General features: G+C 47.4%; 1 protein-coding gene and 1 long non-coding RNA gene across 2 annotated transcripts in view; one reads left to right on the forward strand and one right to left on the reverse strand.

Moving 5' to 3' along the window:
• LOC142891511 (uncharacterized) overlaps positions 1-14,353 on the reverse strand; it is a 30,129-nt gene extending 15,776 nt beyond the window's left edge. Inside the window, exon 1 of the long non-coding RNA XR_012927281.1 lies at positions 14,229-14,353. This is a non-coding gene — a long non-coding RNA (uncharacterized LOC142891511). The remainder of the gene's footprint in view (positions 1-14,228) is intronic.
• On the forward strand, positions 1,184-6,615 carry gpr18 (G protein-coupled receptor 18). Its single transcript, XM_076031108.1, has 3 exons — positions 1,184-1,678; positions 3,463-3,505; positions 3,787-6,615. Exon 3 carries the CDS (start codon positions 3,788-3,790, stop codon positions 4,808-4,810), a length of 1,023 nt encoding a protein of 340 aa, XP_075887223.1. The 5' UTR covers positions 1,184-1,678; positions 3,463-3,505; position 3,787; the 3' UTR covers positions 4,811-6,615.
• Positions 14,354-15,957: the final 1,604 nt, after the last annotated feature.

Consider the following 15,957-nt stretch of genomic DNA (forward strand, 5'->3'; position numbering starts at 1 on the left):
ATTGTACACATATATTTCAAATGCCGAATAAAAATAATTTCTTAGCCTTATTTGGAAAAAAAGCGTCATGCATGGGCTGTGGTTCCATAACACCCTCTGTACAGTAATCAATCAGTGTTAGAAACGGACGATGCTCATCCACTTGCAGTGAGTGCATTTCGCCTCTAGAGGGCAGTAGAACACAATAATCGTGTTATTAAAATACGACAGAATGGGGTTTGTTATTGACAGGCTGCAAGTATGGACTTCTTTATTTAATGAATTTCTTGCAAAGTTTAATATTTTGCATGGAATAATAACACGTCAATTTTATAATGACGGGGTCTGAGTGCAAGCACACCTCCTAAAAAAGAAAAACAGCAAAAAAAAAAGAGCTTGATGTTGAGTGATTAAATATCAACATGCACTGTGCAAAATGCAATTATTGGCGGGGATGATTTGGGGTTTGTAACCGAGTGGAGAACTTGAATGTGAAATGACAAGTATCAAAGACGGGGAGGGGGAGAAACACAACACAGACTGTTGTCATAACAACATATTGCCTTGAACACAAAGTGCCATCTGCTATGATATTTATTCGACACATAGCTGATAATTATTTCCCGGGAATAAGAATGAGAGTGAAATGAGCAGCTTATATATAAATACTGTAATTTAGGAAAAAAAAGCAAAGCAAAAGAAAAAGACCGTGCCGTGTGCAAAATAAATGAGTCAGGCATCAAAGCAGGAAGTGCGTAAAGGAAAAGCCAACGGTTTGACTGGTGGGAAAGTACGAATCTCTTTAAGTTTGTTGAAGATCTGCTGTAGGATAGGAGAGGAGAGCGTCAGCACGAAGAGAAGGAGGGAGATGTTTGGACTGCACACCGTTCTCTGAGCCAAATCTCCTAATTCATAGTTGTAAGCAGCTCCCTCTGACACGCACACATACACACACACACACACACACACACACTCAAACACACACGCATTAATCACACACATTAATCTGTATTCAGCCCAGGTCCGGCCTGACCTTGAGCTTTTCACCTGAGCTATGCGCTTTGCATCCATTAAGTCGACGTGGTGTTTTAAAAAAAAAGAAAAAAAAAAGGGGGAAAACATCTCACGGCATCAGCGTGAAGTGTCTATTACCACAGTCTTATTTCCTGTTTATATGGCAACTGCCTCAACATCCTGTTTTTAATTACTTCTCTCGAGCAGCAGATGCTTCTCGCAGCAACCTGCTGTGGATTACTCCCCTGAGAACTAATGTGCTGTGACAGACCCCACTTTTCCAATCAATAACTCGCCCTAAATCTGCCATCTCTCAGCCTGCCAAACACACTCCCACTTCTAATGGCGCATCATTTTCTTTAAGGGGGTGTAATTGCAGACGGCGGAAAAGAGCTCGCGGCTCCCTCCTCTGTTTGTTGCGGGGCCCGCAGTAAAGGCACGAGACCGCAGCGCGCCACGGTCAACACAGGAAGTGATGCAGGGGAGGGGGCCTTCATGCTGCTGCTGCTGCTGCTGCTGCTATCACATCACCCCTCAGAGAGAGAGAGTGTTCACTTCTTCACTTCCCTGTTTTGAGACTCAGAGTGCTCAAATGAAGAGCAGAACACCATTGTCACAGGTTCATCACAGAGATTATCAGTGCAGCTCCGCATTGTTCCGCGCCGAGGCCGACCGGATCCTTTTGGTAAGATGGAGATAAATATCAGTTGTTTAGTTTTTTTTGTTTGTTTGTTTGTTTTTTTAAGATGTCGGTGTCAGATCTGCGATTACAGACCGGTCTTGTTTTCCTAAAGTTATTTGATGTTACACTGCAGTCGTCGGTGTTTTATTTTACAGCATTATCAAAGCTTCTTGTGTGTGCCACTCACAGACACACAACAGACAGGATTACAGTGACGGACTGTGGAAAAGCTGCATTGACTTGACAAGGGGAAGTCACATGATTTACTGACATCGCACCACTTTCCGGAGTTAAACTTATCGCTTTCAGCCCACAGACCGCAAGAAGGAGCCTTTTCAAGGGGGTGCTCATTTTAGTTCAGGGGGCCACATACAGCCGATTTAGATGTCAAGTGGGCTGGACGAGTAAAATCATAGCAGAATTATCCATATACAACAATAAATTTATGTTTTCCCCTTTTAGTTTTACTGCAAAGAAGTTCATTAGGAAAACATTCATATTTAATGAAGTACCCTTTAAAAACACATGAACAGAAATTGTTCTGTTTTTCAGACATTTTCACACGTAGAATCGTGACTATCCACAAATGACACACACATGAACCACACAAATGATATACACATAAATTTAATAGCATTGTGTGTGTAAAACAATTCCACCAAAACAAAACAAATTTTTGTATTGAAGCTGTCACATTAAATTGTGCTTTTTTCATTTTCATTTCCTAATGTGCAGATAGTTGCTTCATCGTCTCTGCCACGGTATTCCTCGTCAGGCTAACGTTGGCAAAGGTCGCTCGTCGGGACACACGACTTCTGCAGCTTTCATTATGCACCTTTTAACGAACTCACCGTCGGAATGTGGCTTGAATGCTAATGCTATTTCGCCAGCTGCTAGCTTAGGTGGCTAGCTTTTACCGCTGCCTTCCTGACCCTTTGACTGCGGGTGAGAATTGTATGCTGTTTCCTAAAGCGTGTGAGCAGATCATTTATCTTCTCCTTTCTCAGTTGTCCTTCAGGCTGTTGTACTTTTTTTTTTGCCATTATGCGTTTACTAGGAGAGACAAATATTAAGGTTCTTTCTGCACTGCACAGCTTGTTGCGTACACACCAAGCACACAGGTTTCCCATTCGTCTTTGTGAACAAATAGAAAGTGTTCCGTTTCACTTGGAGAACTCTCCACTCTCTCTCCACTTCTCTCCTTTTTGACAAAGACACTTTTGCTAATGAGGCGAGTAGAAGATAGGGTAGACTACCCTGATAATAACAATGTTTGTTGCGACCATCTGTTGTTCGGTCCGAGTGAAAGAGTTGTGATGCTCTTCTACTCTCACTAAAACAGTGCAGCCCCTGGTCTATAATAAATGAATAGCATTTATTTTAAACAACTATAGTTTGTGTCTTTTATGCATTTTTCTACTTTCAAGTAAAGGTTGTACTGCTGCAGTGTAATTGCATACCTTCAGTGGTGAGGGAATGTCCACACTTGGGTATTTTTCTTATTTCTGGCAAACGGTTGTGGGTTTTAGTTTAGATTTGTTTTTGCAGTCAACAGACATGGCGTGTCTCACTTCCTCCCTCTCTTTCCCAGCCACAATGCAGCTGCAAGATAGTTAAAAATAATTATACAAATTATGTCATCAGCAGCTTCTGAGACGCCCCTCCAATGGTGCTATTTAGCCGCAGCCTCAAGCTCACACTGACCAAGACGTTTCAGGCGAAGGCGCAACTGTTCCGCGACGCTCTAAGCGTTTGCTTTCTTCAATCTAATTTGTCATTTTTTTCAGACTCTTGGAACAGCACGGGGTCACTTCTACATAATGTGTCCAGGTACGTTTCAATTCTCCTTTTTTAGTCAAACTATAGAGTAACTACTATTTGCCATTTGTACTGTTTGATTTTTTTTTTGTTAGGTATTGCTTTTGATATTTTCATCAAATATGTTTTAACACACACACATATTTTTTATTAGTTTATTTTTGATTCGTAGATTTATATCCTAAAACATTGACCCATTCGGTTTGAAATTATTTTAAATCAAATCCTATTAAAAACAATTGGTCTAAATAAATCGAATAGATGAGAAACACCATTGGTCTGTTCGGTTTCAGAATGGAGCTGAACGCCTCCAACATGTCGTTGACGCCCGACGCCGCCCCGCCCAAGCAGGGATCCCCGGAGTACCACACGGTCAGCCTGGTCTTCTACTCCTTCGTCTTCGTCATCGGTGTGGTGGTCAACCTGACGGCCCTGTGGGTCTTCGCCCTCACCACCAAGAAGAGGAACTCGGTCACCGTCTACATGATCAACGTGGCGGTGGTGGACCTCACCTACATCCTGCTGCTGCCCTTCCGAATGGTCTACCACTACTACCGGGACTACTGGCCCTTCGGCGAGCTCTTCTGCAAGGCCAGCGCCGCCCTCACCGTCTTCTACCCGTGCACGGCCCTGTGGCTCCTGGCCCTCATCAGTGCCGACCGCTACATGGCCATCGTGCAGCCTCGGCACAGCAAGGAGCTGAGGAATATCCCCAAGACGGTGGTTGCCTGCGCCAGCGTGTGGCTCATGACGCTGGGCAGCACTGTGCCGCTGCTCTTCTCCGAGGACGACCCCGACAGCGCCTCCAACCACACCACCTGCCACAAGATGCAGGACGTGCTGCACGGGCGGCGGGACGCCAGCGTCAACCTGGTGCGCCTGATCTTCTTCTTCCTGGTGCCCATCTGCGTCATGCTGGGCTGCTACGTGGTCATCGTGGACAACCTGGTCCACGGCCGCACCTCCAAGCTCAAGCCCAAGGTCAAGCAGAAGTCCATCCGCATCATCGTCACGCTCATCTTGCAGGTGCTGGTGTGCTTCGTGCCCTTCCACGTGCACATGGTGCTGCGGGTGGTGGGCGTTGTGGACGCCACCGCCGACGACCGGCCGTACGGCACCTGGGCCGTCTTCACCACCTTCCTGATGAGCCTGAGCACCGTGCTGGACGTCGTCCTCTACTACATCGTCTCCAAGCAGTTCCAGGACCGCGTGATCAGCGTCATCCTCTACCGCAACTACCTGCGGAGCGTGAGGCGCAAGAGCCGCCACGGGGGCAGCGTCCGGTCCATGAGCAACTTTACCAGCGCCATGATATGAGGCGGGAGGGAGCGGGAGGCGAGGCCCAACGACCGGCGGATTTCCGCGGAAACTTGGCACTTTGTCTGATTATCAACAGGATCAAAACTTGCAATTAATATCCGAGGCAGTAATTTACGCTCACAGTATGGGAGTGCTTCTGCTGTGGCGAAAAACATCTGCGTTTCCGAGCTGATTGACTCACCCATGAGACTTGAAATGTTTTCCCTGTCCCCATCTTTTTCCTCTGGCAGACAAAGCGTTGAGGGGATGCGGGGCGCAGGTGTAGCCGGAGCCGGTGTGAATAAATCTCACCGTAATTAAAAAAAAACAACCAAAAACCAAGAAGAGGGAAATCTATAGTCTTTCCTGCTGTTAATTTGTGTACACTTACATTTTGGAGCCTGCCATTGTGTCACGGACAGTGTCTATTTTTCTCCACAGGGGGAGGGGAGCTGCTAGAAATAGTGGCGGTGGTGGGGGGTTAGTTGGAAGGTTGCTGCTTTTTGATGTTTTGCTATTTACGACTTTGCCTCTGCGACACCTTAGTGTGACTCATGGCTTCATCATTTGCGCTCCATGACCTCATTCACCCAATGGTCCAATGATGCAATCAGATCAAGAGATATTTTCAAGCAACAGTATTTTTGTTTTTGTCTCTTCATTAATTCAATTTCCCCAACTTTGATGTTTTTGTTGTTTTTGTTATGGGGAAATTGGATGGGATGCAGTGAGCCAGTCTGTCCTTACAAAGGAGGACTCTGGTTGCCTGCCCGGCACTCACACCTTGCCTCACAGCGACACTCTACAACACATAAGCTAAGCTCTCTAATAGCAGATGTCAGGAAAGGAGACAAAGAGACAAGACTATGCGTATAAGGGACTTAACAGGTGTCTTCAAACCAGAGGTTGCTGGGCACGCAACCAAAAGACATTTCTTCCTTTACAGAACCACCAGGCGGCACTTTGACAATTGCGGAGGTGTAATTCTTCCTGTTATAAGATGATGAACTATTTACCATTTTTTTAATTTTTTTTTCAAAACCATCACTTCAAGGTGGAAAACCCATGCAGTGTTGCTTTAAATCTTTTTCTTTCAACGTCTGCATGAGGAGCCCAGCCACCACATGCAGGGCAGGACCATAATTAACGCTGCTGAATGTTGTTGTACACCTGTCAGCCAGGTGATGGCAGCATGGCACAGCTAGATACCATCTACCTGCCAGAGAGACAAAAACAGCACTTTCTTCACTTAACGAGTAAAGTGTTAAAGGATTTCTGGATCCTCTGCTTTAAAGTGTTTTAAAGCGCTCATGTCTGTGTCTTCACTGGTGTCAGCCGACTTTGTAATCGCAAATATATATATGTATATATATATGTATATATATATGTATATATATATATATATATATTTTTTTTTTTAACATTTCCTTTCCGCAGGAGAGGTTTCTCCTCGGCAGCACGGGGAGGTTAACTACACCCCACTGCGGCAGCTTCCTGCACGAATCCAACCAAAGTGTGTTTATGGTGCAATGTGAATCGTATTGATCGGATGTTAAATGATTCAGTCACTTAAAGTGCATTTACAGTAACATCCTCCAGAGATGTCAGCAAAGCTATTTACAAGATTTAAAGCAAACTTAACCTTAAAAGAGACGAGGGAGGGGGAAAAAACACACACCACACATCACCGCAGTGGAAAATTTTAATGTGCGATGCAACATCCTGCAATCACACGTCCACCGATAACAGCATAGGCACAAAATGTGTGTGCGTGCAGCGTGTTTATTTTAGGGGCGATTTAAATTAAAGGGGAAACCAACGGTGGTGTGTGTGTGTGTGTGTTTTTTTTTTTTTGAAGGTGTCCTGCACAAAAACAAACCAACAATCACCTGATCGGAGAATTGATTCGGCGTTGCCACTTGTTAAAATAAATCGAGTTAGCGTGTCTGTCACACCTAACCGGATTACACAGAGTGTCAGTGTCACTGAGTAACTAGTGTCTCTTGGCATTAGACAGTCTAGACACACCGGAGCGGCACGGCAGTCGTCGGCTTGTATAAATAGTCAGTCGCAAAACAGCTTAATGAGAGGAAAATTTGTTAAATGAAAGGACCAGTGATTAGCATTAGATTTAGTGGCATCTAATGCTGAGAAAGAACATTTCAACTGACACAAAGCATTTTTTTTCCCTCCAAGTTTAGTCCTGAGCGTGACAACGTGACTCAGCGCGGCGGCGGCGGCAGCGGCGGGGGTTCGCACACTCGACAGCGACACTCGTGAGTTACGCCGCTCCAACAACAGGAGGGCGACGACAAGATTCCCATCTCTCGCGCGGAATTCTGGGAGCCGCGACCGCGGGTTTATTGTACCGCCGGAGCTACGAGCGGATTTATAGCCACGGGGGTCAAAGGTCAGGCGAGGCATCAGACATAGTCGTCTATCTGTCCCACCTGTTACACATCAAAGATGAGAAGGGAAAAGGAAAAAAAAAAAAAAGGCAAAGAAAGAAAGAAAGAAAAAAAAAAAGACGGCCATGCTGCTCACGGCAACTGGCATTTAAAACAATTAAGTTTCCTGTCAAGCCCCTGTGATGAATTATCCGGAAGCTTTACCTGCTGTAATTCTAAATCTTCCCAACAAGTGCCTTTGTTGTAGAGAAATTAATGAAAACAAGATTGTCTTTCATAGGAGCTGATCTAACAGCGCGACAGCCAGCTGCTCTTCTCTGGGAATAAAAACAGTCAGCATTAAACACAGCTCACACAAAATACCTCCTTTTTTTTTTTTTTTCTCCTCCCTTTGCCTCCTTCCCCCCCCCCGTCCCCCCTCCTCCTCCCACCACTCGTGTGGAAAACAAATCAGGCGGCGAGCGCAGTGGCCATCTGTTTTGTTATTTGATATGTGTGAATACATGTTGTAATGACTTTGTTTGTGAATCACTCTCCGCGGCAGAACACACGAGAGCTCTCGAAGTGCTGGAGTGTTCAAAGCTAATCATATAATTGGACACAATAGTCGATGACAAATGGAGGCGCTCGGAGCCAGCCAGCTGGGGAAGTGAATATGTAATCATTGCAAAATCATATCATTTTTGCATATTTGAAGACGGCTTAATAGAGTTTGCGTGTCGGCAGACGATCAAGCGGCGATATCGGAGGCGTCGTCTTACGGGGGCGGTGGCACGGCGGGGCGTCGGCCAGCTCTTCCGGGCAGAGTCCTCACGTCGAAGGTCCCGACAGGATGTGGAAACAGATTTTGGGCAAAAATGCTGCTTTTGAATGTGAGAAAAGCAACGCGGGGTACAGCTGGGGGCGGCCCTGGGTGGACTACCCAACTACTCCCAGCCAGAGGTGCTGCTGGCCCCGGGGTCCTCCTGCTTGGTGCTGGGAGGTGTGTGCACAGACTGTTGAATGGCTCAATTAATGCCTGAGCAGAAATCTTGGCATTGTATGGTATAATATGAGAAAATATATAACAATAGCTCCTATATAATGAAAAAATGTTATTAAATTAAATTAAACACCTTTATAGTGCAACAATAGTACAAGATAGACAGAAAATCAACTTCCTGTCGGTGAACATGACTGTCCTGGAGTACTGCCCTTTGTGATGTCACAATGTTTTTGCCCCTTGAAAATGTGGGAGGTTCAAGAAAGAATTGGTTTTTAACAGGAAGCTATAAACAGAGGGCTAAATACACTTTTTTTTTTTTCTGAGATTTACTGAATTTTTGGGGGGCAAATAAGTTGAGGTGAGGTGACTGCTGGAGTCATGGAAAAGATATTTTGATAAGAAAAAAAAGGATCATAAATAAAAAGAGTATAACACCAGAACAGGAAATAAAAACTGCAAAGCTCTGATAACCAAACCAGACAATGTCAACAGGATTATTTATCCCGTGAACTCCAAAAAACAGGAGGGTCAAAAGTCAACTGTTCCTTTTCAACTCCACCGACATAAATAACCCCTTCATCAATCAGGGTAAACATATCACTCCTATCCTTTGAGCTCTTGCACTGCTCCAACGTCAGCAGCTTGCGTTCTCCGGCCACTCAGACGTGCCGCCGTCTTCATATATTTATATTGAAAAAAAAAAAGAAGAAAAAAAAGCGCACAGCAGACGCAGACCAAACGCTGCAGTTTGGTCTGGAGCCACGTTCCCGGTAATCTACCGCTGCCATTAGTCTTCATATTGTTCCCATTAGAGGGCATGAGGACATGAAAGGGAGCCTATAATATTATATAGATACTGTACACATCCAGCCTCGCCTGGGCCTCCTTGTCTAGTGTAGCGCATTAGCAAGCGGCAGCTGCCTGCGTTTACATCGTTTAACGTTTTTTTTCTCTCTCTCTCTCACTCTCTCTCTCTCTCTCTCTCTCTTTCTCTCTCCGGGCGCTTTAATACGTCAAACCTCTCCCCTGGTAAACTTTACAATAGGATGTTGAAGAATACTTCTGGCCCCCGCGTAGGAAATGAGAGGCACATGTGTCCGTGCGCGTGCGTACGCGCGGCGAGACGGTGGGTCTCCCTCCCCGCGACGCTGCGAGCTTGAGGGGGCGGCACAATAATAAGACTAATAGATTCCTTTTGTGGCTGAAATCAGGTTAAACGGCGAGCTGTTGTTGTTCCCCTTCCGGGGGTATCTCTCTGCGTGCGTGCGTGCGTGCGGGCGTGCACGTAGACTTCTTTTTTCCTTTTCCCTTGCGAAGAAAAAGTGGATTTTTCAGCTCGTATTTTATTATTTTTTTTCAATGTCCACTTCAGTTGCAATCTACTCCTGCCTTGTGTTTTGTCTCCATTAAGAGGAGATCAACTCGCGCACGGGTCTCAAACGTGCTTCAACCGACTGCAATTGACCCTGCAGTTAACAGCGGTGGAGGAAACGCGCGGCCTTGATTGCAGCCGTGTGTCTATTTTAGCAGATTGTTCTGTTGCTGGTGCGCGCGCGCTCCACACGAGCACAGACAGCCGCCATTAGCACATATAAATAATGTAAAGCTCTCATCTCTCTCTCTCCATTCTCGCTTTTCTTTTTTCTCCTCCGCCCAGCTCTCTGTTCGACTAAGTGCCGCATGGAAACCTTGGCCTTGTCAGGTTCTCCATAGATTAGTTTTAAGTTTCAGGTCAGTAAAGCGCCGTATTCTCGACAAGTGCCCCCCCCCCCTACAGCCGCCGCCGCCGCCGCCCTGCTCAGTGGATGTGGGGATGTTTTTAATTGTATTATGCCAAGTAGAATAGCGGCTCCAGTGGGGGTGTGGGTGTTGGGGGTGGGGGTGTCAGGTTAATATTTAATCCGGTCTCACTTCAGGTTTTCACGGCGATCCGACGCGGCGCGGGAGCGCGACGACAAAAGGGAGGGCAGAGACGCTGCGAGATGCTTAAGGAGACGCGAGTTGAGACGCCGCCGCGACGGCGCTACGCAGCGGCGAGCTTGTGAAGACACCGTTTATGGGATTCAGCTCGTGTCGCTCCTCTGTGGCCGAGGCCCAGGGCCGCCGCAGCTGCCGCCGCCGCCACCAATGCTGCTGCTGCGCATGCAGGAACAGCGAGCTAAGATACTGCGGCGGCTAATGCTAATGCACTCATTTCAGCTAATGTGCATCTGAAAGAGAGCCGGCCGACGCTTAAAGGAGGGGGGGGGGGGCAGAAGGAGTTGTGCGTGTTGGGCGGAGGCGGACGAGGACGCAGCGTCGGCTGCGGTTTGTTGAGGAGGCCTCCTACCTACCCCCCCCCCCCCACACACACACACACACACACACACACACACACACACACACACACCACCACCCCCGCCTCTCCCCCTCAAGCTCTGCGTGCACGTCACGTCTTCTCTCCCTGGGCTCAATTACAGGATTGATACTCGGAGAGGAAACTTCATCATGTCGTACAGATGTCTTCACTGGACGGAGAGGGAGGGAGGGAGGGAAAGGGGGGAGGAGGGATGACTTCCACGACACATGTTGTCGTTTAACGTACAGTCGGAGCAAATCAGAGGCGGTCGGACTTGTCAATCGTATTAGAGGCTGATGATAAATACGGCAGAAGGGTAAAAAAAACTCAAGAGAAACAAATACTGGCCGGGATCAGATTGGCTGTTTGTGGGGTGAGTTCTGGTTCGGGGCCGGACTTCTGAGTTCTTGGGTCGCAAGGGTCAGCGCTCAGTCGCGGCACTGCAATGAAGCTCGTGGTGCAAGGCGTCCCTGCAGAGAGCTGCCCGGGCGGTGATGGAAATACATTTTGGCAACGGCCTGCCCATCGTGTGCAAGTAAGTCAGCGGCGCTCCTCAGAGGATGTTGGACGTCGGCTGCTGCACATATCGATCAAGGAGGGAGCAGAAATAGAAAAAAAAAAAAAAAGGCCGGGGGAAAGAATGCTACAGCTGGACGTGCTGAAGGAAAGTGCCAGAGGAAGAGCCGGCGCTAGCAGGGCAAGACGCTAGAAAGCACAGCTGGCGTTAGAGAAATGCACCTTGAATGAAAAACAGAATCAAATGAATTGGTCAGGTCAACGACCTGAGTAATTCTGTGACTTAACTTAACAACTATATTAGGACATTATTGAATTTATTGGTTGGTGGTTAGTGCTGCCGCCTCACAGCGAGAAGGTTGTGGGTTCGATTCCGGGCCTGGGACCTTTCTGTGTGGAGTTTGCACGTTCTCCCTGTGTCTGCGTGGGTTCTCCAATTCACCTCACATTGCAAAAACATGCATGTGAGGTGAATTGGAAACTCTAAATTGTCCGTAGGTGCGAATGGTTGTTTGTCTCTTTGTGGTGCTGTGATGAACTGGCGACTTGTCCTTCGCCCTATGACCGGTGGGAGAGGCTCCAGCAAGACCCCCCCGACCCCCGTGACTGTGGTATCGAAGATGGGTGGATGAATTTTATTATTTCAATACAATTACGAGGCTGAACACAACAGTTTGCTTCACACAGAGGTTTTTTTTTCCGTATATATTTATGCACAACAGGCCACAAACCAAAACTGGGGCCGGTCAAACTGCCCCCCCCCCCTCCCCCCAGCAGAGAACCGACAGTCCAGCGCCATTCGACCCGCGACCTCAACCGCCCTGCCGAGTGAATTAATCCGCAGCGATAACTTGTAAACAATAATACTCTCTCAGTGAGCCGTTCAGCTCCATCACAGTAAACATTTTTTATAACCCAGACAGCTCCATAAAGCGCTGTAGGCATCATTGGGCACCGACCGTCATTAGTCAGAGCCTGCGTGCAAATGTGACTTAAATAAATAAATAAATAAATAAAAACGCTTACGTGCGCGCGCGCGCGCGAGGAGATGCGGCGCACGCGCGCGGCCTGGACGCGTCCATTTTTTTAAATTTTTTTTTTACACCGTCGCATTTCAAACGTGACACAGGCGCAGAACACACTCCATAACAATGGCCATGTTTTGCTTTAATTTGATTAGGTTTTGTCTCAGCCGACGCCAAGTCCTGTTTCGCCTCAAGAACATATCTCTTAATCACGTTCCATCCAGGCTGTGTCTTTCATCTAAATCTCACAGCCGTGGCTCGCACCCAACTTTATTTCGCTGAAAGGTAGGGAAGGAGGGGGAGTGGTGGGTGGGGGGGGGAGGCGAGCATGCACGCACAGCTCACACACACACACACACACACACACACACACACACACACACACACACTATACAATGACAAAAGCCCAGCTCTCATCTCTGTCACAGAAAGTGATGTTTTGTGTTTAGCGGCGCGCAATTAAGGTGTGTGTGTGTGTGCGCGCGCACGTGTGTACGTGCGTGTCTGTCTGCAGGGCTCAGATCCATGTTGTTTGGTTTTTGCTTCTCTATTAAGAGAGCTGTAAAGGAGAGGGAACAGATGGCTGCTGGCCCGCTCTGTCCTGCATCCTCTCACAACTGCCACACTTCCTGTGCGTCCATTAATCTTCCCTCACCGCTCCGGCAGCACAACTTTATTAAAACAACTCAGGAGAGAGCGACGACGACTACGACAACGAGCCCTCGCGCAAGCTGTCAGGCGCAAGAGACGGAGCCATCCGTCCGCACGAGAACGCGGCCGGCCCCGGCATCTCGAGACGCATCTGTAAAACAGCTCCAGTCGCGTCCGGGGCCTGGACTTTGAAGGCGGCAGACACAATAAATGATCATTAGAACGCAGCTGGAGTTCTCGTACTTGCAGTTGGCGGGGGCCCCCGCGGTTCGTGGGACGGATTATTGTTCTGCCCCCGTTTCTGAGAACATACTGGAAGAGTTTGGCCCGAGTTGAGGAGTCAGAAAAAACACGTAAAGTCTTGTGGGAGTGGCAAATAATAAAACGGATCCTTTGGCGACTTAGCGTAGCTTTAGGAAAGTAGAAGAGGAGTGACTTTATTTCTCTGTAAAAAAAAACAAAAATCATTGTGCTGTCTTTGCTGTTCTGAGACCAATTGTACCGCAAACTTTTCTGTGTATTTGAATGACCCCAAGTGATGGTATTAACAGGTTTGCTAGACAAGCACGTTAGCATTTACAGCAGCTACATTCCTGCTGTTCCTGTCTCTTGTAAGAGCTTTGGAAATGTGATCATATAAAGGCGGCTTGTGGCTGGGCGCGACTATTGTTGGGTAAAATACCGACAGTTGAGCAACAAGATATAAGCGGGATGGCAACATAGTGTTTTTCTTCTGAAACAATTAGACCTCAGCCCTGCCCTCACTTGACCTGCATGCGCTCACCCCACCAACAACGGCGACATTTGACAGATTAAGTTTGTAGAGAAATTAATTTTGTGCTCTTTCAGTCATGACAGCCAGTTGTCTTTATGCAACCAACTTTGGCGGTCCCTACTGGTCAAATAGTAGAATGCAAGTCATTGGCACTGCCACACTGGCAGAAAGATCTTTCCAAACAATGTTGTCAGGATGGTCATGTGTTCATGAGAGATCTCTTATTTGGGGGTGAACCATCCCCCTTAAAGTGAGCAGTAAACACCTGAAGCAATAATCACACACACACACACACACACACACACACACACACACACACGGCCTGATTGTGCTGCAATGCCTGATTGTTCTCACAGGAGGAAATACATTACAATTCGAGAGGCCCGTGCAAATTTACATGTAGTGCGCCGTCATGACAAATATTCTGCAAGCGCAGTCCTATTTGGCCCCACGCTCCGCGTCCATAGCAGTCAGCGGGTAAATTGAAAAATCAATTCCAATTTAAATTATTGGAATAAAGAACTCCAGGAACCGGAGATTAAAAAAAAAAACCCTCTTCTTCTAGATCTCTTTTAATTGGAAAGTCATTTCTTCAGGGTATTCTAATGGTTCTGAGGGAAGATTGCGAAATAAAGTTGATGAGCTTGTGTGTGTGTGTCTGTGTGGGGTGGCGTGGTGGGGTTAATAGTGCACACACCTCTGTTTGTGTGCACGCACGCGTGTGTGTCTTCCACTGACCTGCTGTGTTTCCTTTGCTCTGCCACACACGGCGCTCGGCGGTCTCGCCGCTCCTTTATGACACCGGCGCCAAACGAAGACTAATCCAGTGGAGCTCGCACGCAGGCGGGCGCGCACTCCTTCACGCCTGTGGTCACTCGTCTCATCCATCCGAGGGGGGGGGGGGGGGGGCGTCGGGCGTCGGGAGGGAAAGCGATGGGAGGGGCCTCAAGGTCCAAGGCTAAATTAACAGCACAAATCACACGGACAGTTGTAAAAATGCCATCGACTTGGTGGAAACGAGCGACTCTGGCTAATTGTCTGAGGCTTCTTTAGACACGCCACTTTAGATCCGGAGTGTCTTCAGAGTCGCAAACGTGGCCTCGCGGGTTCTTAAATACGGGATGAACTACATTACAAGGGAGTTTTGGCTGTCGTTATTGGCGCGCTAGCACTTCTTGTGTCTGCGCTCGCTGCGAAGACAGACACGTTCCAAACAGAAGTCGTTCCCCAGCTGTGCTTCGTCTGAATCAATCCACACCGAAAAAAAAAATAACGTAAGAGCCATTTTCTGCCAATGTGTGTGTTTGTCCACTAGGTGGCATTCCTACGTAGTTGGTTAGAGGTTACCTGACGGGAAGGACGCACAGTCTCTGACCGCATTGCGACTCCGGGGGGCATCCCCGAAATATACGGGAGAAAGTGAAGTGCGTCCCGTATCAGTATCAGTATTGCCAAATATAGGACAATCGCGTATTTTACGGGAGGGTTGGCAACCCTATCTAGACCACAGACAGAAATCAAATGAGGTTTTGTCAATTTTCCCTAAAAAATACGGGACAAATTGTTTCCCGGGAGACATTTTATTTTTCCCGGGACAGGTGGTGAAAAAAGAGAACAATTCTGGGAAAAACGGGACGGGTGGCAACACTACTTCTGACAGGCACTTTCTGTTTATACGTGATGCGTTTGTCCCGCCGCTGTTGTTTATTCTTCTGTGGAAGCAGCATTCAGAGTCCAAGACAAATTTCCACTTTTCCACTTTTCCACTCAGGGACAGTAAAAGTGTAAACTCTGAACTCCAAAAGTCATTAATTCAATAAAAAGCTGCTAGCTTTTAAACGCTGCGATACCTTTTGAACTTTACGCATTAGCTCGTGTAAGAGCCTATAATTTATTTAAATTCCTCTGCAACAAAAAAAAAAAAAAGCCCAATCACCCGCTGAGAAACAATTATCACCTCAATGTAGCGAAAGTCTTGCAGGCAAACACAGTTTGAGTCCTTCCAAAAACAGTTATTCAATCAACAAGATGTTACACGTCGTAAATTCTAAATTAAATCAGCCTGACTTCCTCACTCCTATTTTTTTTTTTCCACAAATGAAAATAAACATTTCGGTGCAGCTGTGTCGTCGACCTTAAAGAAACAGAGATGAGACGTTCCCCCGACGTTCGAGGGACTCGTCGACGCAGTTATCAAACAATCGTCGAGCCCCGTGTCATTTTGAAATGGCACAAAAGGGACGACGATGTGAACACGGCGCGAGAGAGAAGCGACTGGAAAAAAAGGGAAAACGGCGAAATAGATCCGAGGCGGTGGGAGGGAGGCAGGGGAGGCAGGGAGGGAAGGGAGAGTGTCTGGGGGTGGGGTTGGGTGGTGGTGGGGTTGGGGTTGGGGGAGGGCGCTCGGCTCCATTTCCGCCTAAGAAGCGCAGAGTTAAAAGGTGGACCCTGTACAAATGAAACTCAA

The sequence above is a fragment of the Nelusetta ayraudi genome, unplaced genomic scaffold, assembly GCF_046127955.1.
Source record: "Nelusetta ayraudi isolate G7.1 ecotype Tasmania unplaced genomic scaffold, CSIRO-AGI_Nayr_v1 ptg000031l, whole genome shotgun sequence".
Taxonomy (NCBI): Eukaryota; Metazoa; Chordata; class Actinopteri; order Tetraodontiformes; family Monacanthidae; genus Nelusetta; species Nelusetta ayraudi.

Excerpts from the sequence above, each read along its gene's own strand:
- gpr18 (XM_076031108.1), top strand. The coding sequence starts at position 3,788 with ATGGAGCTGAACGCCTCCAACATGTCGTTGACGCCCGACGCCGCCCCG.